A 25,811-nucleotide genomic window follows, 5' to 3' on the forward strand; every position below is an offset into this window, starting at 1 on the left:
TTATTTCTGTGAAAAAAAAATGCCTTTGGGATTTTGATAGGGATTGCATTGAATCTGTGGATTGCTTTGGGTAGTATGGATATTTTAACAATATTAAGTCTTCTAATCCATGAAATGGTATGTCTTTTCATTTATTTGTTTCTTTTTAAATTTCTTTCAGCAATGTTTTGTGTCACATTGATTGATTTTCATACATTCAACTATCCTTGTATCCCAGGGATAAATCCCACTTGGTCATGATATCTGATCCCTTTAATGTGCTGTTGAATTTTGTTTGCCTAGTATTTTGTTGAGGTTTTTTGCATCTATATTCATCAGAGATATTGGCCTGTAGTTTCCTTTTCTTGTAATTTCATTTTCTGACTTTGGAGGTAGTGTAATACTGGCCACATAAAATGAGTTTAGAAGTGTTTCCTCCTCTTCAGTTTCTTGGAAGAGTTTGAGAAGGATTAGTATTATTTTTTCTTAAATTCACATGGGGGCTTCCCTGGTGGTGCAGTGGTTGGGAACCCACCTGCTAGTGCAGGGGACACAGGTTCAGGTCCTGGTCCGGGAGGATCTCACATGCTGCGGAGCAACTAAGCCCGTGCACCACAGCTACTGAGCCTGTGCTCTGGAGCCCGCAAGCCACAGCTACTGAGCCCACGTGCCACAACTACTGAAGCCCGCACGCCTAGAGCCTGTGCTCTGCAACAGGAGAAGCCACTGCAATGAGAAGCCCATGCACCGCAACGAGGAGTGGCCCCCGCTCGCCACAACTAGAGAAAGCCCACGCACAGCAACGAAGACCCAACGCAGCCATAAATGAGTAAATAAATTTATTAAAAAAAAAATTTCACATGGAACCACAATGGACTCCAATGAATGCATAAGGAAGCAGCAGTGAAGAAAATACAAATAGGAAAGAAAGAAATCCTCTCATATGCTCCAATATGTATGAACCTTGAGGACACTATGATAAGTGAAATAAGCCAATCACAGAAGGAAACATACTGCATTATTCCACTAATAGAAGATATACAAAGTAATCAGGCTCATAAAAAGAAGGTTGGATGGAGATTTCCAGGTGCTGGGGGGCAGGGAAAACTGGGAATTTGCTGTTCAATGTGTATAGAGTTTCAGTTATGCACAATAAAAAAGTTCTAGATATCGTGCTACACAATATTGGGATTATAGTTAAAGATACTGTATTGTACACTTAAATTTTAATTAAGAGGGTAGATATCGTGTTACATGTTTTCTACCACAATAATAAATCACTTGTAATAGATGCCTTGTAAATATCTGTTGAATAAATGAAAAGTAAAAATAGATAATCTTATTTATTATACTTAGTAATCTATCAAGATTCTTCCTTAGATTTCAAGATATTAATTGCCACTACATACCATTTTGGCCATCCTAACATATTTTAATATGTAATTCTCTTACTGCTTTTAGTTTCTAAATAGCTTAGAATATCAAATTTTATTTTCCCTTTAACTCAAGAAATTTAGAAAGGTGTTTATAAAATTTAAAACAGATGTTGGGATTACCACTTTTTGCTAATTTTTAATTGTATATGATATTGAGTGAGAATATAATTGCCCTAATTTCATTCATTTCTTTTTGTTCATTGTTCATTTAACAAGTATTTATTGCATGCCTACTGTGTATCACGCACTATACTCATCAATGAGGATATAGCATGGTCAGACAAAGGCCCTTGTCTTAAAGGAACTTAAAGCCTAAAAATAAATAAGTAAATAAATATGATTAATTTCAATTGGGATTAAAACCATAGATAAGTATTTAGTTTACTGTGATAGAGAATAGCTTTTGCTGGAGGAGACATTATTATTATTTTGAATAAGGTGATCAGGGATACTTCTGTGGGTTGATGTTATATTGAAGGCCAAAGGATAAGTGAGAGTCAGCATATAATAGCCAAGGGAAGACATTTTAGGTGTTAGGGTATCAGAAAGGAGGAGGTGTATGTCACTGAACCATAATGAATTGAGGTAGAGTTGTACAAGGTAAGGTGGAGATGTAGGGTCTTGTAAGCAGTATTAGAGTAGTCCAAATTATATTCCAAGTGCAAATGCAAGGCTGTAAAGGGGTTTAAGCAGGCAAATGATTCTGGCTGTTCTGAAGGATGTTGGGTTTGGGGAAGAGTTGAAGCAAGAGGACCAGGTAAGAGGTATTGCAGAGGTACAGGTGAAAGACCATGGTAGTTGGAACGACAGGGGTGGCTAAGGAAATGAGATATAGACAGATTCACATGGATTTTGGATAAGCTGATAGGATTTGTTCATCGATTTGAAAGTGAGAAATAAGAAATGGAGAAAATCTAGATTCAGAGATTTGGACTTGAGCACCTGGGTTGATGGTAGTGCTGTTTATTAATCTGGGGACTTTTGCTGGGGATACATTGGAGGTGGAAGGGTGGGGAAGGTATGTCATCTAAACAAAATCTGAGATGCATATTTTAGACATCCAAGTGGAATTGTCATGCAGGTAGCCAGAAAAATGAATCTGGAGCTCAGGAGGAGGTCTTGTTTTGGAATATACATATGGGAGGCATCAGCTACAGATGATGTTGAGTTGAGGTCAATGTACTGGAGAAGCTTACCAGAAAGGGAGTGGGGAGAGAGCATGGCGCAGCCTGCCACACACCCAGGGCAGCTAACATTAGAGAGCTGCTGGCCCCACCTGGACCATTACCTCATTCCAGACTGTGACCACCTGTGTCCACACCCAGTGGCCCCAAATCAGCCTGGCTTCTGGTTTCTCCTTTCAGGATGTGAAAAAGAGTTAGCTCTTTACGTTGTCTTCAGGGCTATGGATAGAAAGAAATTGTTTCCTAGTTAAAAGAAGATTCCCCAAGGAAATGATCTCCTTTTTCCATATGTCTTTTTTTTTTCTGTTCCCTTTCAAAACCTCAGTCTCTCACTCAGTCCACTGTGTTTGACCAGATGAAATCTGTACCCATGTAAAGTCTAAGGTTGTCCATGTGTGGGGAAAAAATTCTCAAAATATTTTGTTTCTTCTGAGCCGCCTGTGTGTTACAAAGATAAAAGTTGAAAATTACAGATTTTTGTATGCAGTATTCAAGGTTACAGGAATAGTGTGAGTCTTTTTAAAGCTAGCAGATTGCTTTGAACATCTAATAAAACGTGAATAAGTTTATCTACATAGTAATTACCATCCACAATTCATCACTGCATTTTAACACTTTTTTAAAAAATGAAAATTATGGCCCTGTGAGTTCAGTTTCCAGAAAATGCTATTGGCATTTACCTCTTCTTAGTCAAAGTTGGTCACAGTTTTTACTTTCTTTCTTTCTCTGCTTGCTTGAAGGACCCCTCCTCTCTCTGACCTCGACTCAGATCCTACCTAGTAACTGTACTCCTCTAGATATGAGGAAGCACAGTGTAAGCAGCTGTGTTTATAACTGTAAATTGACTGAGGATCCTTATTTTCCTGACTTGGAGAGGCAGTTTGCTGTACCGATTTCTTAAGCTCAGATTACCTGGCTTCAAATCCCAGTTTATCCACTTACTTATCTTGGGTAAAGTTGGCCAAGTTATTTAACTTCTCTGTGCCTCAGTTTCCTCACACGTAAAATAGAGATAATAAAAGTGTCAATCCCATTGGGTTTTTGCAATTAAATGAGCTATATGTAAATCATTTTGAACAGTGTCTGGTATATAGTAGGTACATTATGTGTTAGTCATCGTTTATCATCACCATCCTCATTGTCCACCCACTTCTAAGTTTTTTTGTGCTGTTTATGCTTTGGGGAGAAGATTTCATGTCTGTACTTTGCCACTGGTGGGTCTCTTGCATTTTGACCAACATTCGTTACCTGCATATTTAGAAGGAAAAACTCTTTGTAGCTGCTTAGTTGTCAGGTGTTGCCAGGATTCAGGAGGGTAGATCGCTATTTTCACTAACCCAAACTCAGGCCCAAGACTACAAGCGAATTTTGCTATGACAGTTTTCCCTAGTAATCCTCCCCATTCTGTCTCAATGAGCTTCCCTTTTAAATCACCCCGTAGAACACTTTTTGCTTATTCTTCCCAATTCCAGGTTGCCCAAGTCTGTGTTTTCCATCCTGAACTACCTCTCAGTTCTCAGAGATGGAAAAGAGCAAAAGGATGAAGTGCTAATCGTTAATCGTAATCCCCCTGTCATCTGGAGGTTGGGATCTGAAAAGGAGAGGAATGGGTGGGCACAAATGGGGGGCTGAGGAGTAGGCAAACAGGATCACATTAGAGCTACTAACAAAATAATAACTAAAATTGATAAATAACCACACACTTCGCCATGGGGGTTCTCAAGCTTTGTTGCACGTTAGAATTACCTCCAGGGTACATCCCAGACCAATTATATCAGTCTCTGGGGGCGGGACCTAGGCATCCCAGGCAGTCAAACCAGCATGAGCACCTTGCTACTTAAAGTGTGGTCTGTAGAGCAGCAGCAGCAACCTCACCTGAGAGCCTGTTAGAAACTCATTAGTCTTAAGCACTGCCCCAGACTTACTGAATCAGAATCTACAGTTTTTTAAATTTTTGGCTGAGTTGGGTCTTCGTTTCTGCGCGCGGGCTTTCTCTAGTTGCGGCAAGCGAGGGCTACCCTTCGTTGCGGTGAGCGGGCTTCTCATCGCGGTGGCTTCTCTTGTTGCGGAGCACGGGCTCTAGGGCGCACGGGCTTCAGCAGTTGTGGCTCGTGGGCTCTAGAGCGCAGGCTCAATAGTTGTGGTGCACGGGCTTAGTTGCTCCGCGGCATGGGGGATCATTTCTTTTCAGTCTTTATTCTTTATTCTTTTCTGCAGCAGTGAATTCCACCATTCTGTCTTCCAGGTCACTTATCCGTTCTTCTGCCTCAGTTATTTTGCTATTGATTCCTTCTAGTGTAGTTTTCATTTCAGTTATTGTATTGTTCATCTCTGTTTGTTTGTTCTTTGATTCTTGTAGGTCTTTCTTAAACATTTCTTGCATCTTCTTGATCTTTGTCTCCATTCTTTTTCCAAGGTCCTGGATCATCTTCACTATCATTATTCTGAATTCTTTTTCTGGAAGGTTGCCTATCTCCACTTCATTCAGTTGTTTTTCTGGGGTTTTCTCTTGTTTCTTCATCTGGTACATAGTCCTCTGCCTTTTCATCTTGTCTGTCTTTCTGTGAATGTGTTTTTTGTTCCACAGGCTGCAGGATTGTAGTTCTTCTTGCTTCTGCTGTCTGCCCTCTGGTGGGTGAGGCTATCTAAGAGGCTTGTGTACGTTTCCTGATGGGACTGGTGGTGGGTAGAGCTGAGTGTTGCTCTGGTGGGCAGAGCTCAGTAAAACTTTAATTTGCTTGTCTGCTGATGGGTGGGGCTGGGTTCCCTCCCTGTTGGTTGTTTGGCCTGAGGCGAGCCAATACTGGAGCCTACGTGGGCTCTTTGGTGGGGCCAATGACAGACCCCGGAAGGGCTCATGCCAAGGAGTACTTCCCAGACCTTCTGCTGCCAGTGTCCTTGTCCCCACAGTGAGCCACAGCCACCCCCCGCCTCTTCAGGAGACCCTCCAACACTAGCAGGTAGGTGTGGCTCAGTCTCCCCTGGGGTCACTGCTCCTCCCCTGGGTCCCGATGCGCACACTACTTTGTGTGTGCTCTCTAAGAGTGGAGTCTCTGTTTCCTCCAGTCCTGTCGAAGTCCTGCAATCAAATCCCACTAGGCTTCAAAGTCTGATTCTCTAGGAATTCCTCCTCCTGTTGCTGGACCCTCAGGTTGTGAAGCCTGACGTGGGGCTCAGAACCTTCACTCCAGTGGGTGGACTTCTGTGGCATAAGTGTTCTCCAGTCTGTGAGTCACCCACTCAGCAGTTACGGGATTTGATTTTACTGTGATTGTGCCCTTCCTACCATCTCATTGTGGCTTCTCCTTTGTCTTTGGATGTGGGGGTACCCTTTCTGGTGGGCTCCAGTGTCCCCCTGTTGATGATTGTCCAGCAGCTAGCCATGACTCTGGCGTTCTCACAAGAGGGAGTGAGAGCACGTCCTTCTACTCCGCCATCTTGGTTCGTCTTTTCTGTTGTACAATTTTTGATGGTCATTCTGACCAGTGTGAGGTGATGTTATAGAGATTTTTTTAAACAAATTAATTTTGGCAATATAACCCAGAGGTAGATAAAAGGTCACATATATACATAACATGCATCCATAGACATACATAGACCCACAGAGACCTTATAGCTTCCATTCCAAATTTTAGCCATGAATAAGATACAACAATACAAAACTCACTTGTGTATAAATAATGATTGAATCCAAATTGTGTCTGGCAGATGGAACAAGTTAGGATTACCTGCTCCAGCGGCTAAAGCTTTTTACTAATATTTTCGGAGAAGACTTTAAAGATTTGTATTTGTCCTTGACAAGTAATATTATGGAGGCTATGGAGTAGATTTTGTGCAACAGGGCTTTGAAGGCAGTTGCATTATTAAAAGCATCCCCCCCCACCCTCTTTTTCTTCAGTCTTAGGTGATTATGAGCAGTGTTTTAGTTACCATGTCTTTGAAATAGAATCTCCCCAGGAGCTAAGATTTACATCTTCAAGGGACAGAGAGAAAGATTGTAAGTTTTCTCCTAGGAGATTTAGTGCCCTTTGGATCATTTCAGGAATCCCAATAAAAGGTAGTGCCACACCCCCCCCCCAATAATTAGGGGAATACACCCTGTAAAAAGAATTCTCTGGACTCAGGGTCCAAGGGGGCCCATTCAGGGTTGGAAATGAAGAAGGGGTCATTTGGGTCACTGTGGTCATGGAAACCATCAACCCATTGGACTGTGCCAATTTTGTGCAGCAGGAGATGGTTCTCGTCTTAATGTTTTCCATTCACTGTGATGCTTAGCAGTGATCACTGTGGTGGAAGGATGGGGATGGTGCTAGGCAATAAATATCCAAGTAAGGAGAGGGACGGCTCTGGTACAGGTATCGGTGGCTCTAGGAAACTTTGCCTTCTCTTCTCCCTCCTCCTCCTCAATAGAGGCCCCGATAAGCTCGTCAGCTTTTCTTTTGGTGGCAGGAATGTCTCATGAGGCATGTTTCTCCATTCTGCCTCATTCAGGGGAAAGCTGAGGGGCTCAGGATCTGTGGTATCACAGGAGAGGGGCAGGTTATAGATTTTAGGATCTTCAGAGATACCAACCAGTTAACACGTTTTGGCAGCCATGAGTAGCAATTCAGAGTTTGTTCCCCCCCCCAAAAAAACGAAAACCTGCAATGGCCATTTAGCTTCCCCTTCTTCTTCCTGCTGCATAAAATCTTTAGGAAAGGTTTGAATTTAGTTAAGGTATAGTTTCTGATCTGTTTCTGTTGCACTTCTTGATTTTTTCCTATTGCCTCAATCTTAAGAATTATTGGAAAATTTTGAATGACATCACTGTGAGCCCTTTTCGTGGGCAGCTGCTTTCCTTTCCAGGGTGTGCCTCCACTAGCATGATACGCACAAGGCCTTTGGAAAAAGCCTCTGAGCCTCTGGAGCATAATAGCACAGTCTTGGCGTGTTGGTATGCTGGCACTGAGGAATGCCCTGGAAGCTTCCATGGCGTTTTACATTTATCAAGGAGCTGGTACACCTCCTTAGAGTTGTTAGGAGGTGCTGGCACCAGGTGCTCAGGACAGGACATTTATAAATATTTGTCCATTAATTGTTTAGCAACATCATGGCCGGGATGCTTATCTCATCAGGTCTGGGAGGTGAAAAGCAATAGTAGTGAGTGAAGCAGTGACACAGAGACTGCAGGCCTCTGTTGTATTTTCCCTTTTGTGGTGCCATCAGTTTCCTGTCAGGAGGCTACTTCACTGTTCTGGGTTAAGGCTCACAGTCCAAGCGTGACCCACCAACTCAATTTTCAGAAGTCTCCTATCTTCCTTACCTATAGGAACCCTTTCATCCTGCCTTTAGCCCAGAGCCTCTCCTTGGTCAGTGACAATAGCCTGGTGATGAAGTCCACCTTCCTAAGTTCTCCTTGGCCTTGAGGTGTGGAGTACCCTCACACACATTCATAGTCAATTAAAGCCTCTACAATTAGTGGTCTAATCACCTTATTAGACCACATGCCCTTGATCACACTGCTCTGGGTATACTGTTGAGTTATTATAGCAGCCATGATGTGCAAGCAACATGCAACAGAGGCAGTATGTGAAAGCACATAGCAGCTCAACAGACCTCAGGTAAGCAGTGCCCTTTCTCAGATGGGGTTACCTACCTGAGTTGGTTAGATCATGGTGTGTGATCCTTTTCATATATTGTTGAAATCAGTTTGCTCGTATTTTGTTGAGGATTTTTGCATCTGTGTTCATCAGGGATATTGGCCTGTAACTTTCTTTTCTTGTAGCATCCTCGTCTGGTTTTGGAGTCAGGGTTATGCTCACCTTGTAAAATGAGTTTGGAAGTGTTCCCTCTCCTTTTTTTGGAAGCCTTTGAGAAGGATTGGTACTAACTCTTCTTTGAATGTGTTGTATAATTCACCAGTGAAACTGTCTGGTCCTGTCTTTTGCTGGCAGGTTTTTTGTTTAATAATCTCTAATTTAATTACTGGTAATTGGTCTGTTCAGATTTTCTATTTCTTTATGATCCTGTCTTGGTGTTTGTACATTTCTAGGAATTTATCCATTTCTTCTAGGTTGTCAAATTTGTTGGCAGGTAATTGTTCATAGTAGTCTCTTACATACTTTGTGTTTCTGTGGTATCGGTTGTTATGTGTCCTGTTTCATTTCTGATTTTATTTTAGTCCTCCCTTTTTCTTGGTGAGTCTAAAGGCTTGTCAACTTTGTTTAGCTTTTCAAAGAACCAGCTCTCAGTTTCACTGATTTTTCTATTGTCTTTTTAGTCCCTAGTTAGTTCATATATTTCCACTCTGACCTTTGTTATTTCCTTCCTTCTACTAACTTTGGCCTTCGCTTTTCCTTCTTTGAGTTCACTGAGGTATAAAATTAGGTTTTTTACAATTTTTGTTTCTTGATGTAGGAATTTATTGCAATGAACTTCCCTTTAGAACTGCTTTTGCTGCATCCCGTATGTTTTGGTATGTTTTATTACCATTTCATTTGTCCCAGGAATTTTTTTTCTCTGTGATTTCTTCGTTGACCCATGGGTTGTTCACATGTTGTTTAATTTCTGAATTTTCCAGTTTCCTTCTTGTAACGGACTTCTAGTTTCATCCCACTGTGGTTGGAAAAGATGCTTGATAGCAGCTTTCAATCTTCGTAATATATTAAGGTTTGTTTTGTGTCCTAACATATGAACTATACTGGAAGAAATTATATGTGCACTTAACAAGAATGTGTATTCTATTGCTTTTGGATGGAATGATCTGTATCTCTCTCAAGTCCATCTGTTCTAATGTATCACTCATTTAAGGCTGATGTTTCCTTATTGATGTTCTGTCTGGTTGACCTATCCATTGATGAAAGTGAGGTATAAAAGTCCCCTACTATCATTGTACTGCTATTTCTCCCTTTAGGGCTGTTAATCTTTGCTTTATATATTGAGGTGCTCCTATGTTGGGTGCATATTTACAAATGGTACATACTCCTGTTGGACTGACCCCTTTATGTAATGCGCTTCTTTCTCTCTTATTACAGTCTTTGTTTTAAAGTCTATTTTGTCTGGTGTAAGTATAGCTACCCCAGCTTTCTTTTGGTTCCTGTTTGCATGGAGTATCTTTTTCCATCCCTTCACTTTCAGTCTCCGTGTCCTTACATGCAAGGTGAGTCTCTTGAAGGCAGCATATAGATAGATAGGTCGTCTTTTTTTTTAATGCCTTTTGATTACAGACTTTATTAGTTCATTTACATTTAAAGTAATGAATTATAGGTATATACTTATTTTTGTTTTGTTAATGAATTATAGGTAATTATAGGTATATACTTACTGCTGTTTTGTTAATTCTTTTCTTACCATTTTATAGTTCTCATTTCTTCTGTTCTTTTCCTTTGTGATTTGATGATTTTTAGTAGTATGCTTAGATTTCTTTTGCTTTATCTTGTGTGTCTTACTATAGGGTTTTTGCTTTGTGTCTACCATGAGGCTTACATATAGCAACTTATAACAACAGTCTATATATTTTAACTTTGAACACATTCTGAAGTTCTACATTCTTACTCCTCCCCCTGCCACGTTATGTTTTTCATATCACATTTTACATCTCTTTATCTCGTATATCCCCCCTTACATACCGTTGACCCTTGAATAACATGGGTTTGAACTGCCCAGGTCCACTTACACATGGATTTGTTTTCACTAAATATGTACTACAGTACTACAAAATATGTACTATAGTACTACACAACGTACAGTTGGTTGACTCCACGGATGTGGAACTGGTATATGCGAATTTTCAAGTGGGTGGAGGGTCAGCACACTTAACCCGTGTTGTTCAAGGGTCAACTATGTCTGTAGTTATTTTTACTACTTTTGTCCTTTAACATTCATACTCGCTTTAAGCCACCATTTTACTATATATTTACCAGTGAGATTTATCCTTTCATATGTTTTCTTGTTACTAGTACCCCTTTTTGTTCAGCTTAAAGAAATTCCTTTAACATGATGAACTCCTTTACCTTTTGCTTGTCCAGAAAACTCTTTCTGTCTCCAACTAACTATCAATACTTAGATGGGGAGAGTATTCTTGGTTGGAAGTTTTTCTTTCAGCACTTTGACTGTATCATGCCACTCCCTTCTGGCCTGCAGCATTTCACCTAAAAAACCTGCTGATGGTCTTACGGGGGTTCCCTTGTATGTTACAAATTGTTTTTCTCTTGCTGCTCTTAGAAGTCTCTCCTTAACTTTTAATTATAATGTGTCTTGGTGTGCGTCTCTTTGGGTTCATCTTGTTAGTTTGGAACTCCCTAGGCTTCCCAATCTGGATGTCTGTTTCCTTCCCCAGGTTAGGGAAGTTTGAGCCATTATTTCTTCAAAATATCTTTCTGTCCCTTTCCGCCTCCTGGCACCTCCCTAAAATGTGAATGTTAAGTCAGCTTGATGTTGTCCCCACAGTCCCTTAAGCTATCATCTTCATTCTTTTTTTCTTTTTGCTGCTCTGACTGGGTGAGTTCCACTGCCCTGTCTTCGAGTTCACTGACCTTTTTTGCTTCATCTAGTCTGCTGTTGAACCCCACTAGTGTATTCTTCAGTACAGTTATTGTATCCTTCAGCTTTGTGACTTCCTTTTGAAGTTATCACTGAGTTTATCCATTCCTTTCCTGATGTTCCTGAGTACAGCAACATCTTTATGACCATTATTTATTTTGAACTCTTTATCAGATGATAACTAAGTCACTTACCTCAGTTTCATTAAGGATTTTTTTTCTGAGGTTTTTATCTTGTTTCATGTGCAACATATTCCTCTGTTTCTTCACTTTCCTTGACTCTTTGTATTGGTTTCTATATAGTAGATGAAACAACCACCTCTCTGTCTTGAAGGAGTAGCCTCATGTAGGAGATGAACCTTATCATTCAACCCTGCTCTAGCTCTTGGCTGTCTCTCAACCAGCAATCATGAGAAGAGGAGAGTACAAATGCAGGATATTGGAAATGCATCGGAAATTAAAGACCAGTAACTTTTAAAACAATCTTGTTGTTTATATATAGACTGCTATATCAAAACCTCATGGGAACCACAAACCAAAAATGTACAATAGATAGATACACACACACAAAAAGAAAAAGGAATCCTAACACAAAACTGAAGATAGATAGTCATCAAATCACAAGAGGAGAGACCAAAAGAGGAAGGGAAGAAAAAAGACCTTCACCACAAAATCCAAAACAAAATGGCAATAAGAACATACATATTGATAATTACCTTAAATGTAAAGGACTAAATGCTCCAACCAAAAGACACAGACTAGCTGAATGAATGGATCCAAAAACAAGACCCGTATATATGCTGTCTACAAGAGCCCCACCTCAGACGTAGAGACACATACAGACTGAAAGTGAGGGGATGGAAAAAGGTATTCCATGCAAATGGAAATCAAAAGAAAGCTGGAGTAGCAATTCTCATATCAGACAAAATAGACTTTAAAATAAAGACTACTACAAGAGACAAAGAAGGACACTACATAATGATCAAGGGATCAATCCAACAAGAAGATATAACAATTGTAAATATTTAGGCACCCAACAGAGGAGCACCTCAATATATAAGGCAAATACTAACAGCCATAAAAGGGGAAATCGACAGTAACACAATAGTAGTGGGGGACTTTAACACCCCACTTTCATCAATAGACATACACAGGCCTTAAATGACACACTAGACCAGATGGACTTAACTGAAATTTATAGAGCATTCCATCCAAAAGCAGCAGAATACACATTCTTGTCAAGTGCACATGGAACATTCTCCAGAATAGATCACATGCTGGGCCACAAAGCAAACCTTGGTTTACAATTAAGAAAATTGAAATCATATCAAGCATTTTTCCAACCACAATGCTATGAGATTAGAAATCAACTACAAGGAAAAATGTGTAAAAAAAACACAAGCACATGGAGGCTACAAAATATGCTACTAAATAACCAATGGATCACTGAAGAAATCAATACCTAGAGACTAATGAAAATGAAAGCATGACAATCCAAAACCTATGGGACGTAGCAAAAGCAGTTCTAAGAGGGAAGTTTATAGCAATACAGTCTTACCTCAGGAAACAGGAAAAATCTCAAATAAACAACCTAACCTTACACCTAAAGCAAATAGAGAAAGAAGAAACAAAACCCAAAGTTAGTAGAAGGAAAGAAATCATAAAGATCAGAGTAGAAATAAATGAAATAGAGATGAAGACAACAAGAAAAGATCAAGGAAACTAAAACTGGTTCTTTGAGAAGATAAACAAAACTGATAAACCTTTAGCCAGATTCATCAAGAAAAAAAGGGAGAGGGCTCAAATCAATAAAATTAGAAATGAAAAAGGAGAAGTTACAGCACATGCCACAGAAATACAAAGGATCATGAAAGATTACTACAAGCAACTCTATGCCAATAAGATGGACAGATTCTTAGAAAGGCACAATCTCCCATGACTGAACCAGGAAGAGGTAGAAAATAAGAACAGACCAATCATAAGTACTGAAATTGAAACTGTGATTTAAAAACTCCCAAGAAACAAAAGCCCAGGACCAGATGGCTTCACAGTCAAATTCTATCAAACATTTAGAGAAGAGTTAACACCTACCCTTCTCCAACTCTTCCAAAAAATTGCAGAGGAAGGAACACTCCCAAACTCATTCTGTGAGGCCACCATCACCGTCATAGCAAAACCAGACAAAGATCCTACAGAAAAAGAAAATTACAGGCCAGTGTCACTGATGAACATAGATGCAAAAATCCTCAACAAAATACTGGCAAACTGAATTCAACAATACATTAAAAGGATCATACACCACCAGCAAGTGGGATTTAGCCCAGGGATGCATATCTGAAATGATTGTCAGACCTGTCTGGTCCCTTCTGATTACATTTATTATCTGTATCATTTTAGCCTTATCTAAAACTACTGAATCCCTTTAATCTTTTTCATTAAAATTTTTTCTTCATTAAACAAATGTTCATTCCCTCTAAAGCACTGTTTTACCAAGTCTTTTTTTATATATTTTTATTAGTTATAATATCACATTGTAATATAGTGTATCATTATTATATTATATTTAGTTATAAATTATTATTTTCCATGCAAGTTAAATTTGATCCTTACATGTAATCTGAAAGATCCAGACCAGGGTTAAGAAATGACAAAAGTAAAAGCCATCATGGAAAGAAGGAACAAAACAGAAGCATCAGTAACAACAAAACCTGTTACCTCACATTGGAGATCAATAATACCGTCTTCATAAAGCAGGCTGCTTGCCACTCACCTGGTCGGCAAGTCTTAATCCATATGAATACCTTCTGCAGTAAAGATTAAGGATTTTTACCAAGTCTTGAAATCACTTATTTGCTCTTTCTGAATATCTTCTGGCTGTTTTCAGTGAGACAGAGAAGAATCTAAAGAGCTCAGAAACACATAAACTGGGTTTACTTGTTTGAAGGACAGTTATACTATTTTACTTGTTTGAATGGCATTTATAGTATTTTACTTGATTTCACATGACTATTTCTCCAATTCTCTTGCCTCAAAGACAAAGTAAGGCTAGTTTCCCAAGAAATAAATCTGTCAGTACCTTTTATTCAGATCAGTGTAACTTGCTTTCAACTCCACATTTAACATGATGAGAAGATTGAATTTTCTAGGAAAGTGTCCAGGTTTAAAATACCTTATACATCAGGGCAGATTGCTTTTTGGTTTGCTCTGATGCCAGGCCTGTGGCATTCTAAATCCCAGCCTCAACATCTGTGTGTTAAATGACCTTGGTTTTATTATTCGGTAACATCTCTGAGCCTCCATTTCCTCATCTGCAAGTAGGGATGATAATTATACCTTCATTATTGGGTGTGGCTTAAGAATTGAGTTGCTATAGGTAAAGTAAAAATCGGTGTTGTAATTCCATTTTTGTCTAAGCTTTATTTTTAACCCTGGAAACTACAAGTGTGACTTTGTTTTAAAGTTTTTTTTCTCCCAAAGAAAAAAATTACTAGTCTGTAGATTTATTTCTGAGCATGCGGAAGAAACCTCAGAAATTGAATCACACAAGCCAAGCATGAAAAAAAAAACATTTTCATGTGCATCATTGATGCTTGATTATCCCAAAGTGACTGGACAAGATTAAAAATCCACATTTTATTGTGTTTATCTAAGATTAACATTAGATAATTATCTGAAATCACATACTTATTGTGTTTTGTGGTTAAGATTAAATGCGGGGTGGGGGAAGGAGATGGTGATCTGAGAGATTAGGAAGAGAGGAGGGATCCTCATCTATATAGGTAAAGAAAATCGACTACAAATCAGATACTTGGTAGGTCTCTGTAAGTACATTATTAAAAAGTTTATTGTGGTTTAGTAGTTTGATTCCAGATTTCTAAAGAATGTGTATGTGTGTAAGGATTCGAATGTGAGTTGGAAGTAAGAGTAGATGTAAACCAAAAATGTTAATAGTGATTATATCTTTGCAATGTAATTAATTGCAGGTGATTGGTTTTCTTTTTTAGATGTTTCTGCATTAGTAAATTTTTATGTAGTATATATTTTCTGTAGTAAAGTTGGCAATCCTAAAAGTAACAGTTATACAAAAAGATAATAGTGTACAGTTTTATTGTTTAAAAAAAACTTCATGTATCTGTGTTTCATGAGTTTTCAACTTGTGATTATCAAGTGATTGTTTCACTAATAAAAATATAATTTCCAGTTTGGGGTATTGTCCTAAAATAAATGCTGTATGATTTGGGATTATACTGTCTCTACTCTTGGCTTGTTTTAATAGTGCACCTTGTGTATTTTCATCTGTACATAGCCTTTAGTAAATACCATATTTCTTATGACATTGAAATTTTATCTTAGAATCACAGAATGTTGGAATAATAATGTACCTTATAGGAGATTGAGTTCAGGGGTGGAACACTGATGACTGTGGGTCATTTGTTATACCCAGAGAATTTTAAAAGCCTTTATGACTAATAAAATATAGTACTATAAAACAAGCAGCTTTATAGTGCCCACCGTCTTACTTTCTGCCAGATATTTAAATAATATCAGTGACCTGTAGTGCCTGCAAATATTGTTAAAAAAAAAAAAGCTATTATTGGCTAAGTTTAAGCCTTGAAAACAAAGTCAGTAGCACTGGGGGTGGTGTCTGTACCAAGGTTTGGGATATAGGTTAATCAGTCAATTTGAAGCAGAGGCTTGATTATGATATACAAGAATTCATTATAATCACTACTACTCATTGAATGTTTATAGGCTAGGAACTTACTTAGATGCATTAGAGCTGTGTACTTTGGGGCTGGGGAGGAATATCTGGTAGAAGAGGATCCCAAACAGAACCATTAAGAAAACAAGGCATTCATCTGTGAAGCATTTGAACACTAAGAGCCTACAACAGCCAGAAATAGCACAATGATGATGGGATGCCTGAATGAAAACCTTGTAATTGGACATGGAAAATGGTATTTAACTTATATTTTAAAGGGAAGATTATGTTCTATATTTGGAAAGAGGAAAATCCCTTATGCTTTCTTTCCCCTTCTAATATGTCATAACTGAAAATACAAATAACACCAAGTCTTGAAGACTTTTGGTTCTGACTGACTATTGTAGGGGAGGATCCGGAGTGAGCACCATGATTTGTAACTTCTTGTCAGGGAAAATATAGGCTGTAGGTCATCTGAACCAGCGAGTCTGGTTTTGGGTTTTGTTTTCATCATGTTAACAGAACCCAGATATGTGTTCATTTGCTATCTCCTATCTTTTGATTACACTGATTTTCAATTCATTTCGTCTTGTATTTTCAGAAGGAGTTTTGGAACACTTACACAAAAGCACAACAAGGAGAGAGTAACAGAGGAAGTGACTGGTTTCAGTTTTACCTTACCTTTCCATTAATCTTTGGCCTCTTCATTATCCTCCTTGTCATTTTCCTAATCTGGAGATGCTTCCTAAGAAACAAAACTCGCAGACAGACAGTGACTGAAGGCCATATTCCTTTCCCTCAGCACCTCAATATTATCACTCCGCCTCCTCCACCAGATGAAGTCTTTGATAGCAGCGGATTGTCGCCAGGCTTTCTGGAATATGTAGTTGGGCGCTCAGATTCCGTCTCCACTCGCCTGTCCAACTGCGATCCCCCACCGACCTACGAGGAAGCCACTGGTCAGGTGAACCTGCGGAGGAGTGAAACAGAACCTCATTTAGATCCACCCCCAGAGTATGAGGACATCATCAACTCCAACTCAGCCAGTGCCATTGCTATGGTGCCTGTGGTCACCACCATCAAATGAAACTGCACACTTCTTTTTATTATAATCATTTTTAAAATACTAATGAAAGAACTTTCTAGCACTTTACCACTACATAAATGTGCATTTGACTTATTGGATTCTGACAGCATACCACTTCACATCCTCTGATTTGATTTTCATTAGTTTTGTTTCCTACTATAAATTCATTATCCATGCTCATTTTTGCTAATGGAAATATGTTAAGAGGGAAAAATACTAGTGAAGGTCTTCGTGTGAGGAGATGTACATGTGTGTACGCATATGTTTATGTATATATGTACATGCACATATGTGAGTGTGTGCATCAGCCCAGTGTACGGGCAACTGTCTTAAAAAGTCATTAACATCTATCTAAATCACCTGTAAAGTTAGAACATTACTCACCAAAACCGGGGTGGGGGCGAAGGCACCAACAACTTGTGTAACAGGTAGCAACATGCTGTTGAATTTTGAAAATAAGATGAACTTAGCATGTTTTCTGATTCGTACAGGCTTTTGTTAACCTTCTTCAACTACCTTAAAAGGGAAAAAAAATGCATGTAGTCAATCTTGACTTTAGGAACAGCTCAGAAGGCGACAGAGAAGGAAGGCACAATAAACAATACCTTGCTTATTTCAGTGGACAGCAAGAAAATCATGGGTCCTTAGTGGCATTTGGCTGGTTTCATAGGAGGGATGACTGCCTCCCCCACAAAAATTAAACAGTATTTGCTCAGTATCTTTGCATGTGTCATGCTATTTGTATTAACATCTTGATGGAGTGGATATCCTGGCAAAAGAATAATTTCTCAAGTAGATACACGTATTAATGATTGATAGGGAACAGATGCAGATTTCTCCTTTGCCCATTGGCGACAGTATTTGTTTCTCGTTGTTTCATTGCCCTTTACTCTACTCCTTCTCCTACCACCACAGAATCTTCAAGCACCTAAGAATTTAGTTACAAGTCCTGAAATTATTTTCTTAATGTTTTTATATAGGGTGAAGCCTTTGTCTCAAGATGATTAGGAGGCAATTTTCCATTAAATTAAGAATGTGATTTTTATATTGTTCTCCAGTTGGTGGAGGAAGATTGCAAAGTCTGTGCTGTGCCAGGTGCACAATAAATCTAGTTCTACCTGCACACAGACCTCATTGTTGCTATTTCATTTTGTATTTTCATCAGAATTTTTTTTAACTGCAGGATTTTTACTTTTCCCTTGGAGCAGGGGGAACAGGCTGCGAATGAACTGCCAACATAAACTGGCTCAGAAAGGAAAAAATAAAAGTTATACATGCACTGATGGAAAATTCATTATATCGGTCAGGGAAATGTCTGTGCCACTCCCATAACTGCGTAGTGTTGGATAAAATGGTTGAGCAGGCAGAAGGAATGCAGGTTTTGGAAGTGTCATACCGTGCTGCCTCCATCTCCAGCCCAGCCAGACTCCCCCAAACCCAAGGAAGGAGGACCCTGAACTAAGGAGTCAGATGACCTGAATTTGAATTCCGCTCTGCCATACACTTGCCAGTCTACCTTGGCAAAGACCCACATCTGACCCTCAAATTCCTCCCCTTGAAACAGCAATAGTATCCTTTGCCCTGCCTTTCTCCTGGGGCTTAAAAAGTATCTAATGAGATGGTGTGCATGAAAGTCATTTGTAAGACGTGAAGAGCTCTCTAGGTGAAAGGTCATAGCATCGTTCTCACTGCTCCTATGAAGGGAGAATTTTCTCCCCGTTTCCCTAAAATGTATCTGAGTTTTCACATAGTGAGGAAGTGGAGTAGGCGGCTCCATAAATGGCTAACGTGTTCCTAATCTGAGTGTGTGGGCTCTTAGTTAAACACCTGTCATTCTCTGGTCTCTACCGATGCTGGGGCCTACCGAATGACGACTGCCAGCACAGCACAAACAGGATTAAGCAAATGTTGGAAAGGGAACTAAGATGTCTGTGTTTAGATAATAGGTTTTATAGCTTTCATGGACTAAAAATGAATAAATCTTGAACCTGGTCTCAGCAGAAATGACAATATTATTTTGAATTTGGTCATGAGTACATGGTGATCTGTGGCTTCTATTTAAAGCTGAGAGTGGGAGTGTTGGAGGCAGTGATTTGTGTGCATGTGTGTAGGTATGTATTTTGGTTTATTTTTAAAGCAAAAGTAAGGCTCCTTTTGTGTGGACTTTTTTGTCATTAATAACAGGCCTTAGATTAAACCAGCAGTTTTCCAAGTGTGGCCAGTGAACCCCTGGGTGTCCTTGAGAACCTTTGAGGGGATCTGTGGGATCAAAAGTAGTCTCATAATAATAACCAAGACATTAGCTGTCTTTCCACTCTCTCTCAAAAAGTAGTTAAAAATGTAAAAGCCATCTTCCCATGAATTTTTTTTTTTGTTTTAGAAAATACAACTATTTTCTTTAAAGTGTTATTTATGTTAGCATGTAATGGACTTTTTACTTTTTAAATGAATACTTAAAACTTTTTTCAGTTTTACTTTCTTAGATGGCAAATACTGGTAGATATAAACTCCATAAACAAAAGCTCTTTGGTGTCCAGATCCCCAACGAATGTTGAGTATAAAAGGGTCTGGAGACCAAAAGTTTGAGAATTACAGGATTAGACAAAGAAGCAGGATGTTCTATTACTAAGTATGTATTCTTGCAATTTTATTTTACATTCTAAACTCCTGGTATTGGACTTAATGCTGCCTCTTAGAGATACCCGAATTTCAGTATAAGAATGAATGTTGATCCTTGAAGGAAAAGCCAAATGATTAAACTGATCAATGACTACAGCTTTTTAGACTGCTGGTCACAGACCACATTACTCCACAGTGATAACTGGCATCAGCCACAGGTCTCCTGGCAGCATTCAGGTGATAATGACAGAAGAAGTAAATTGTTAAGATAAACAAAATACTTTCTTCAAGAAACAGTCTCTTCGGTTACTTTGTTTTGTCTGATATTGGTTTGGGTTTGACATTTTTAGAAACCCTTTTGCTACCCCATCTGGTTTTATAAACTGCGTTTCTTAACATTTGTTATAATTAAAGGGGCTTATCTGGAATAACATATTTTTTATGCTTTGGCCTTTCTTATTACCTGATTATTACATTCACCTTTGATTATTTTTAATAAAGGTTTATTTTTACAGATATATTTAGTACCTTCCTTAAGTAGTAACTAAACTGAATCAACCAATGTGCATTTAAATGAAAGAATGGGCTTCTGGGCCTTCCAGTGGACCCGTTTCCAGGCCTCCACATGCACTGCTTGTGTCTGGAATCCTAGAACTGGCACTTTTCTGCCTCCCTGCTTTGAATGTTACAATGAACTGTATCTGTTTAAAGTAAATTAAATGATTTCTTGTTTTCCTATTGACCAGTACAAATACAGATGCTGTGTTTGATTCACTGTTACTGATGACTTCAAGATTGATGATCTGATAGGATAACTGTGGAGGTAGCTTTAACTTGGTTCTGTGTAAATAGCATGTATTTTATAATATTACACATTTTTAAACACTTGGTTTACATTAAATTATGGTATTTAACTATTTTTATGTTTATTCTAGGTAAGTTTTTTCTTATGTTTCTGTGTTTTTGGTATGCTAAATAAAGCTATTTTTAAACCCAAGCAATTTCTTCTGCCATGTGTTAACTATATTATATGGTTAGGTGACAAACAAGCTCTTATTAATTGTGATCTTTTTAACATGGTAAAATTATTACATTTTTTCTTATGAATTTAGGGAATATTGGTCAGTAAAGAAATCAAAAATTACCTGGTGAAAACTTCAGGCTGTTTTCAGCATAAGAAAGAACCATCTGTACTAGTTGTGAATGATGCTGGAATGATACAGAATGGGAACACTTGCTCCAAAGGGATACATTGAGTTCCCCGCTATACTGTGGTTTGTCAATTATTCGGACTAGTGTTGTCTGCAGATACAAAGGAGCTGGGTTTTTCCTCCTTAGCAGAATAGCTTGCATTTGACAGGAGAAAATGAGAAAGGAAAGCAAAGGATAGAAACATGTGACCACAGGGCATCTCCCTAAGTGCAGTTACCTCAAAGACTAAAAGCTGATGTGCCATGTCATTAACCAAGCAAATGTAAATATGACTTGAGCTTTATGGTATAAAAAAATTTAAACTGTTTACTTATATCCAAGGAAGAATTTTAAGTATAAATTATAAGTCTAAATATACATTTTATAAGCATAAGTTTTCAGAGAATTGTCCAAAATGTCATAGAAGGTACTTTTAAAAACATATAGCCATTTCTAAAAATTACATAACTTACATCTTAACACATCCATGAAACCCAACACCTGGATCAAGACATTTCCAGGACCTGAGAAGGCTCCCTCTTACCCCGCCCCCTCCTTAAAGAGAACACTATTCTCACTTTGATCATAAAAGATCAGTTTTTAAAATTTCATACTTTGCTGTGGCCATATGGACTTGACCCTTTTCCTTTTTTTTTTTTTGCAGTACGCGGGCCTCTCACTGTTGCGGAGCACAGGCTCCGGACGTGCAGGCTCAGTGGCCATGGCTCACGGGCCCAGCCGCTCCGCAGCATGTGGGATCTTCCCAGACCGGGGCACGAACCCGTGTCCCCTGCGTCGGCAGGTGGACTCTCAACCACTGCGCCACCACGGAAGCCCCACCCCTTTTCCTTTTTTAAAGAATTTCCAAAAACTTCAAGCTAGAAGTTCCAGAGCTGCTCTTCCATCTCTTGGCCCTCCTTGAAATCACCTATTCATTCTAAGCCTTTTCTACATACCTGAAGCTCTTTGAGGGCCAAAATTATGTTTAATGCTTTTAACTCCCTTCCACAAATACACCAAATACCTAAAAGTGAGGACTCTTCTAATACTATAAATTGACCAAACGATCAGTACCTTTCTGGCTGGTCCCCTTAATGCTTGTCTTCGTCCTAAAATTCTTATCACATGCCATTTCCTTAAACTTTGTATGATAACATTTTGTTCTCAGAAATTTTATTTACTTTATCCGCTACATTTTTTTCCTTCAGATCAAAACCTGCTATAATCTGGCCCCACAGGCTTATCCAACCTTATTTCCTTCCATAGCTCAGATGATAGATATTTACAAAAGTACCTACCTTGTGTTAGACACTAATGGGATTAGAAGGCAATGGTGTCTATAGCCCTTCTCCCTGGGGATTAGACTGGGATAACTTCCTAATCTTCTAATTTAGTGCAACCCTAATTCTACCCCATCTCACAGAGATTCTTTTTGCCCAAAGTTCTATGGTATTTATAATCAGTCATCTTTATCATGTAGTCCTTTATAGCAGGCTATGTTGTGATTTTTATAAGTTTTTAACAATGGAAACTAAGTTTGAAATTTTTTTTTCATAGAGCCCTAATATATTAAACAGATGAGACTATTGTGGTTGACTACTGAAGTGGGAAGCTTGGAACCTCACCATCTGTGACCTTCCTTGTCAATCCCCCTTACTTCAAGTCAGTCCAAGTTCCCTCTGCAAACATTCGAATTTGATGAACATAACTGGAAAACCACTATAACATCTCCTTGGAAAACCACTATAACATCTCCTATTGATGTCCAATTTCTTAGTCCCTCATTTTTCCACACACGCAAAAAAGCAATCTACAGAATCTCCTCCACTAACACACAGCTTAGGGTTCAAAATGTTCCTTCTGGTCCAACTGTTCCTAGCATACTGCACTGGCCACCAACAAACACTATCAAAATTTTGTCAGAGGAGAGCACCATGCAATGTTAATAGTCCTGATTCTTTGGTTACATCATTTCCATCATCACCATACTTTTTGCTACATTTTCAATACTCAGTCCGTTTGCATTTGTGGAAATGATAGTTTGATTGTATCCACAAACCACATTTTAAAATAAGCATACAGTAATGTCAGTGAAAATAGCATGGACAGGGTACTCCGAAAGCCTGTTCTTCCACAAAAGCAGCAAATAAACTGCCAAAAACTGTCAGAATCAACTTCATTAGAACTCTGGAAATAAAGTTGATAGCAACCAATCAAGAAAAAAACTTTCACTTACCCTGCCCCTGCTTCCCTTCTCAGTGGCATCTTGGAAGACAACAGCTCACATTCCAGGTATAGGTTCCTAGTACCAGAAGGAGAAAAATGAACCTTATTCTCAAAGAAATGACGTTGGTTGTTTAGCCCTTTATTTTGGCTTCCTGAAGTACCAGCTCAAAGGGCTGATGTTTATTTCACCTCACTTAGAACTTTCCCAAGGTGGAGGCAGCTACCAGGGTGGGGTGGGGACATTCAAAACTACTTAAAACGTAAAAGCATTAGCTGCTACCTGCTGGACAAGGAGTAACAGTTGGGATAAACAACAGACAAAATGAAAAACTTGAGAGGAAAGGCTAGGGAATGAAGAGAATAAGGACTTTGAAAAACTCCCACATAGTCTTAGGAATCTATTAATAGAAGGCCAAGCACATATCCAAAGCTGGGTACACGCTCTAAAAAATCTGAGAGGCTGGGGCTTCCCTGGTGGCTCAGTGGTTAAGAATCCGCCTGCCAATGCAGGGGACACGGGTTCAAGTGGTCCGGGAAGATCCCTCATGCTGCGGAGCAACTAAGCCCATGTGCCACAACTACTGAGCCTGTGCTCTACAGCCTGCGAGCCACAACTACTGAGCCTGTGCTCTAGAGCCTGTGAGCCACAACTACTGAGCCCACGTGCCACAACTACTGAAGCCCGCACGCCTAGAGCCTGTGCTCCGCAACAAGAGAAGCCACCGCAATGAGAAGCCCGCACACTGCAACAAAGAGTAGCCCCCACTCACCACAACTAAAAAAAGCCCGCGCACAGCAACAAAGACCCAACCACAGCCAAAAATAAATAAATAAATAAATTTTAAGAAAATTGAGAGGCTTTAAACTCTCGCCTTTGTCTGACCTTCAGGTTCTCCATAAGCAAGAAGTGTAGTTTATGATAGAGTTGTATATTATTTGGCTGACAGTTGAAGGTTTCCTCCAACACAAAGAGCCCATCTGCCAAAACTAGGACACTTTTTTGGGGGGAGGGGCATTTAGGGAACTCTGTCAAGTCACTAGCTGACCACTACAATAACAGAAACGAGACTTCTATCACATGACAAAGAGTACAGACTTCAGCCACATACGACTTCAACCACATATGACAAAGAATACAGACTTTACAAAATGAGTTTAAAATGTTACTAAAACAACAAACAACAACTAAAACAAGTAGCAAAAACAAACCCTGAGGAGGGGGAAGAATCTGATTTCCAGAGTTGCTATCCTTTAATATTAATTAATAGCTCCACCTTATTGCTTAGTCAGTATAGTACCCAGTCCCCACCATCTAGGAAGCCTGACGAGAAAACTCAGGCAACTGTGGAGCCCATCCTACAACCTCATGTGGGCAGGGTACAAAGCCAACAGTTCTATCCAACAGTTCTCAGCCAGCAACACACACACCCCCAACCTTGGAGCTCATGTAGTGGCCTCACCCCAAAATAGACCCAGCAAGCCCCAGTGGCCCAAGGATGTTACCAGCAGACATGTACAGGAACCCAACAGCTGACTGGTGAAGAACTGTCTCTGACAAAGCAAACCTGTTAAGTCTGGAAGAGGAAACCACTTACTCAAATGTGCAGATACCAATGTAAGGAATCAAAGATCATAAAAAACCAAGTAAATATGAAACCAAAGGAAACTAAGAAAACTCCAATTACTAACTGTAAAGAAATATAAATTACGAACTGTCAGACAAAGAATTCAGAATAATCCTTTTAAAGAAGTTTAGTGAACTACAAGAAGACACAGAAAACTCAATGAAATCAGTAAAACAATAAATGAACAAAAACAAAACTTCAAAGAAATAAAAACCATCAAAAACAAAAATTAAAAAATCCTAGAGCTAAAAAATATAATGAATAAACTGAAGAATTCAGTAGGGAGCTTCAAAAGCAGACTCAACCATACCAAAGAAGGAATCAGTGGCTGAGAAGACAGGAGTATTGAAATTATCCAGTCAGAGGAGAAAAAAGAAGAAAAAGAGTAAAGAAAGTTGATGGGACATATGGGACACAATGAAAAGAAACAATATCCACATTATAGGATTCCAGAAGGGGAAGAAAAAGACAAAGGGCCAGAAAGTATATTTCAAGCAATAATGGCTGAAAAAAATTCCCAAACCAGGAGAGAGAAATGGACATCCAGATCCATGAGTCTTTAAAGGATCCCAAATAGGTTGAACTCAAAGACAGCTACTCCAAAATACATTATAATTAAGTTGTCAAATGTCAAACACAAAGGCGGAATTTTGAAAGCACAAAAGAAGAGAAGTTATGTACAAGGGAACCCCCATAACACAGTCAATGGATTTCTCAACAGAAACGTTTCAGGTCAGGAGAGAATAGCATGATATATTCAAAATATTGTAAGGAAAAATAAAAACCTGTTAACCAAGATTCCTATACCCAGCAAAGCTGTCCTTCAGAAATGAAGGAGGGATAAAGCCTTTCTCAAACAAACAAAAGCTGAGGGAGTTCCTCACCACTAGACATGCCTTACAAGAAATGCTAAAGGGAGTTCTTTGAGTGAAAGTAAAAGGACAATAATAAACATCATAAAAATGTAAGAAGGTAGAGTAAAACTCACTGATCATGGTAAATATATACTCAAAGTTAGATTCTTTAATGATAATAGTGGTGCATAATTCACTTACAGCTCTAGTTTAAAAGTTAAAAACCAAATGTAAAAGTTACCAGAACTATAATAATCTGTTATTAGTTATACAATAATATGTAAACTGTAATATCAGTAACCAAAAATGTGAGGGGAAGGAGAAGTAAAAATGTAAAGCTTAGAAATTCAGGTGAAGTTAAGTTGTTATCAGTGTAACACAGGGTGTTA

The 25,811-nt window shown here is 38.9% G+C and overlaps 1 protein-coding gene across 1 annotated transcript in view; it reads left to right on the top strand.

Moving 5' to 3' along the window:
* PRRG1 (proline rich and Gla domain 1) overlaps positions 1–20,521 on the top strand; it is a 135,387-nt gene extending 114,866 nt beyond the window's left edge. The window contains exon 4 of the mRNA XM_082864077.1: positions 16,422–20,521. Coding sequence (XP_082720203.1) covers positions 16,422–16,907 — 486 coding nt within the window. The 3' untranslated portion in view covers positions 16,908–20,521. The remainder of the gene's footprint in view (positions 1–16,421) is intronic.
* Positions 20,522–25,811: the final 5,290 nt, after the last annotated feature.

This window comes from Leucopleurus acutus (genome assembly GCF_964270905.1).
Source record: "Leucopleurus acutus genome assembly, chromosome: X".
Lineage (NCBI taxonomy): Eukaryota > Metazoa > Chordata > Mammalia > Artiodactyla > Delphinidae > Leucopleurus > Leucopleurus acutus.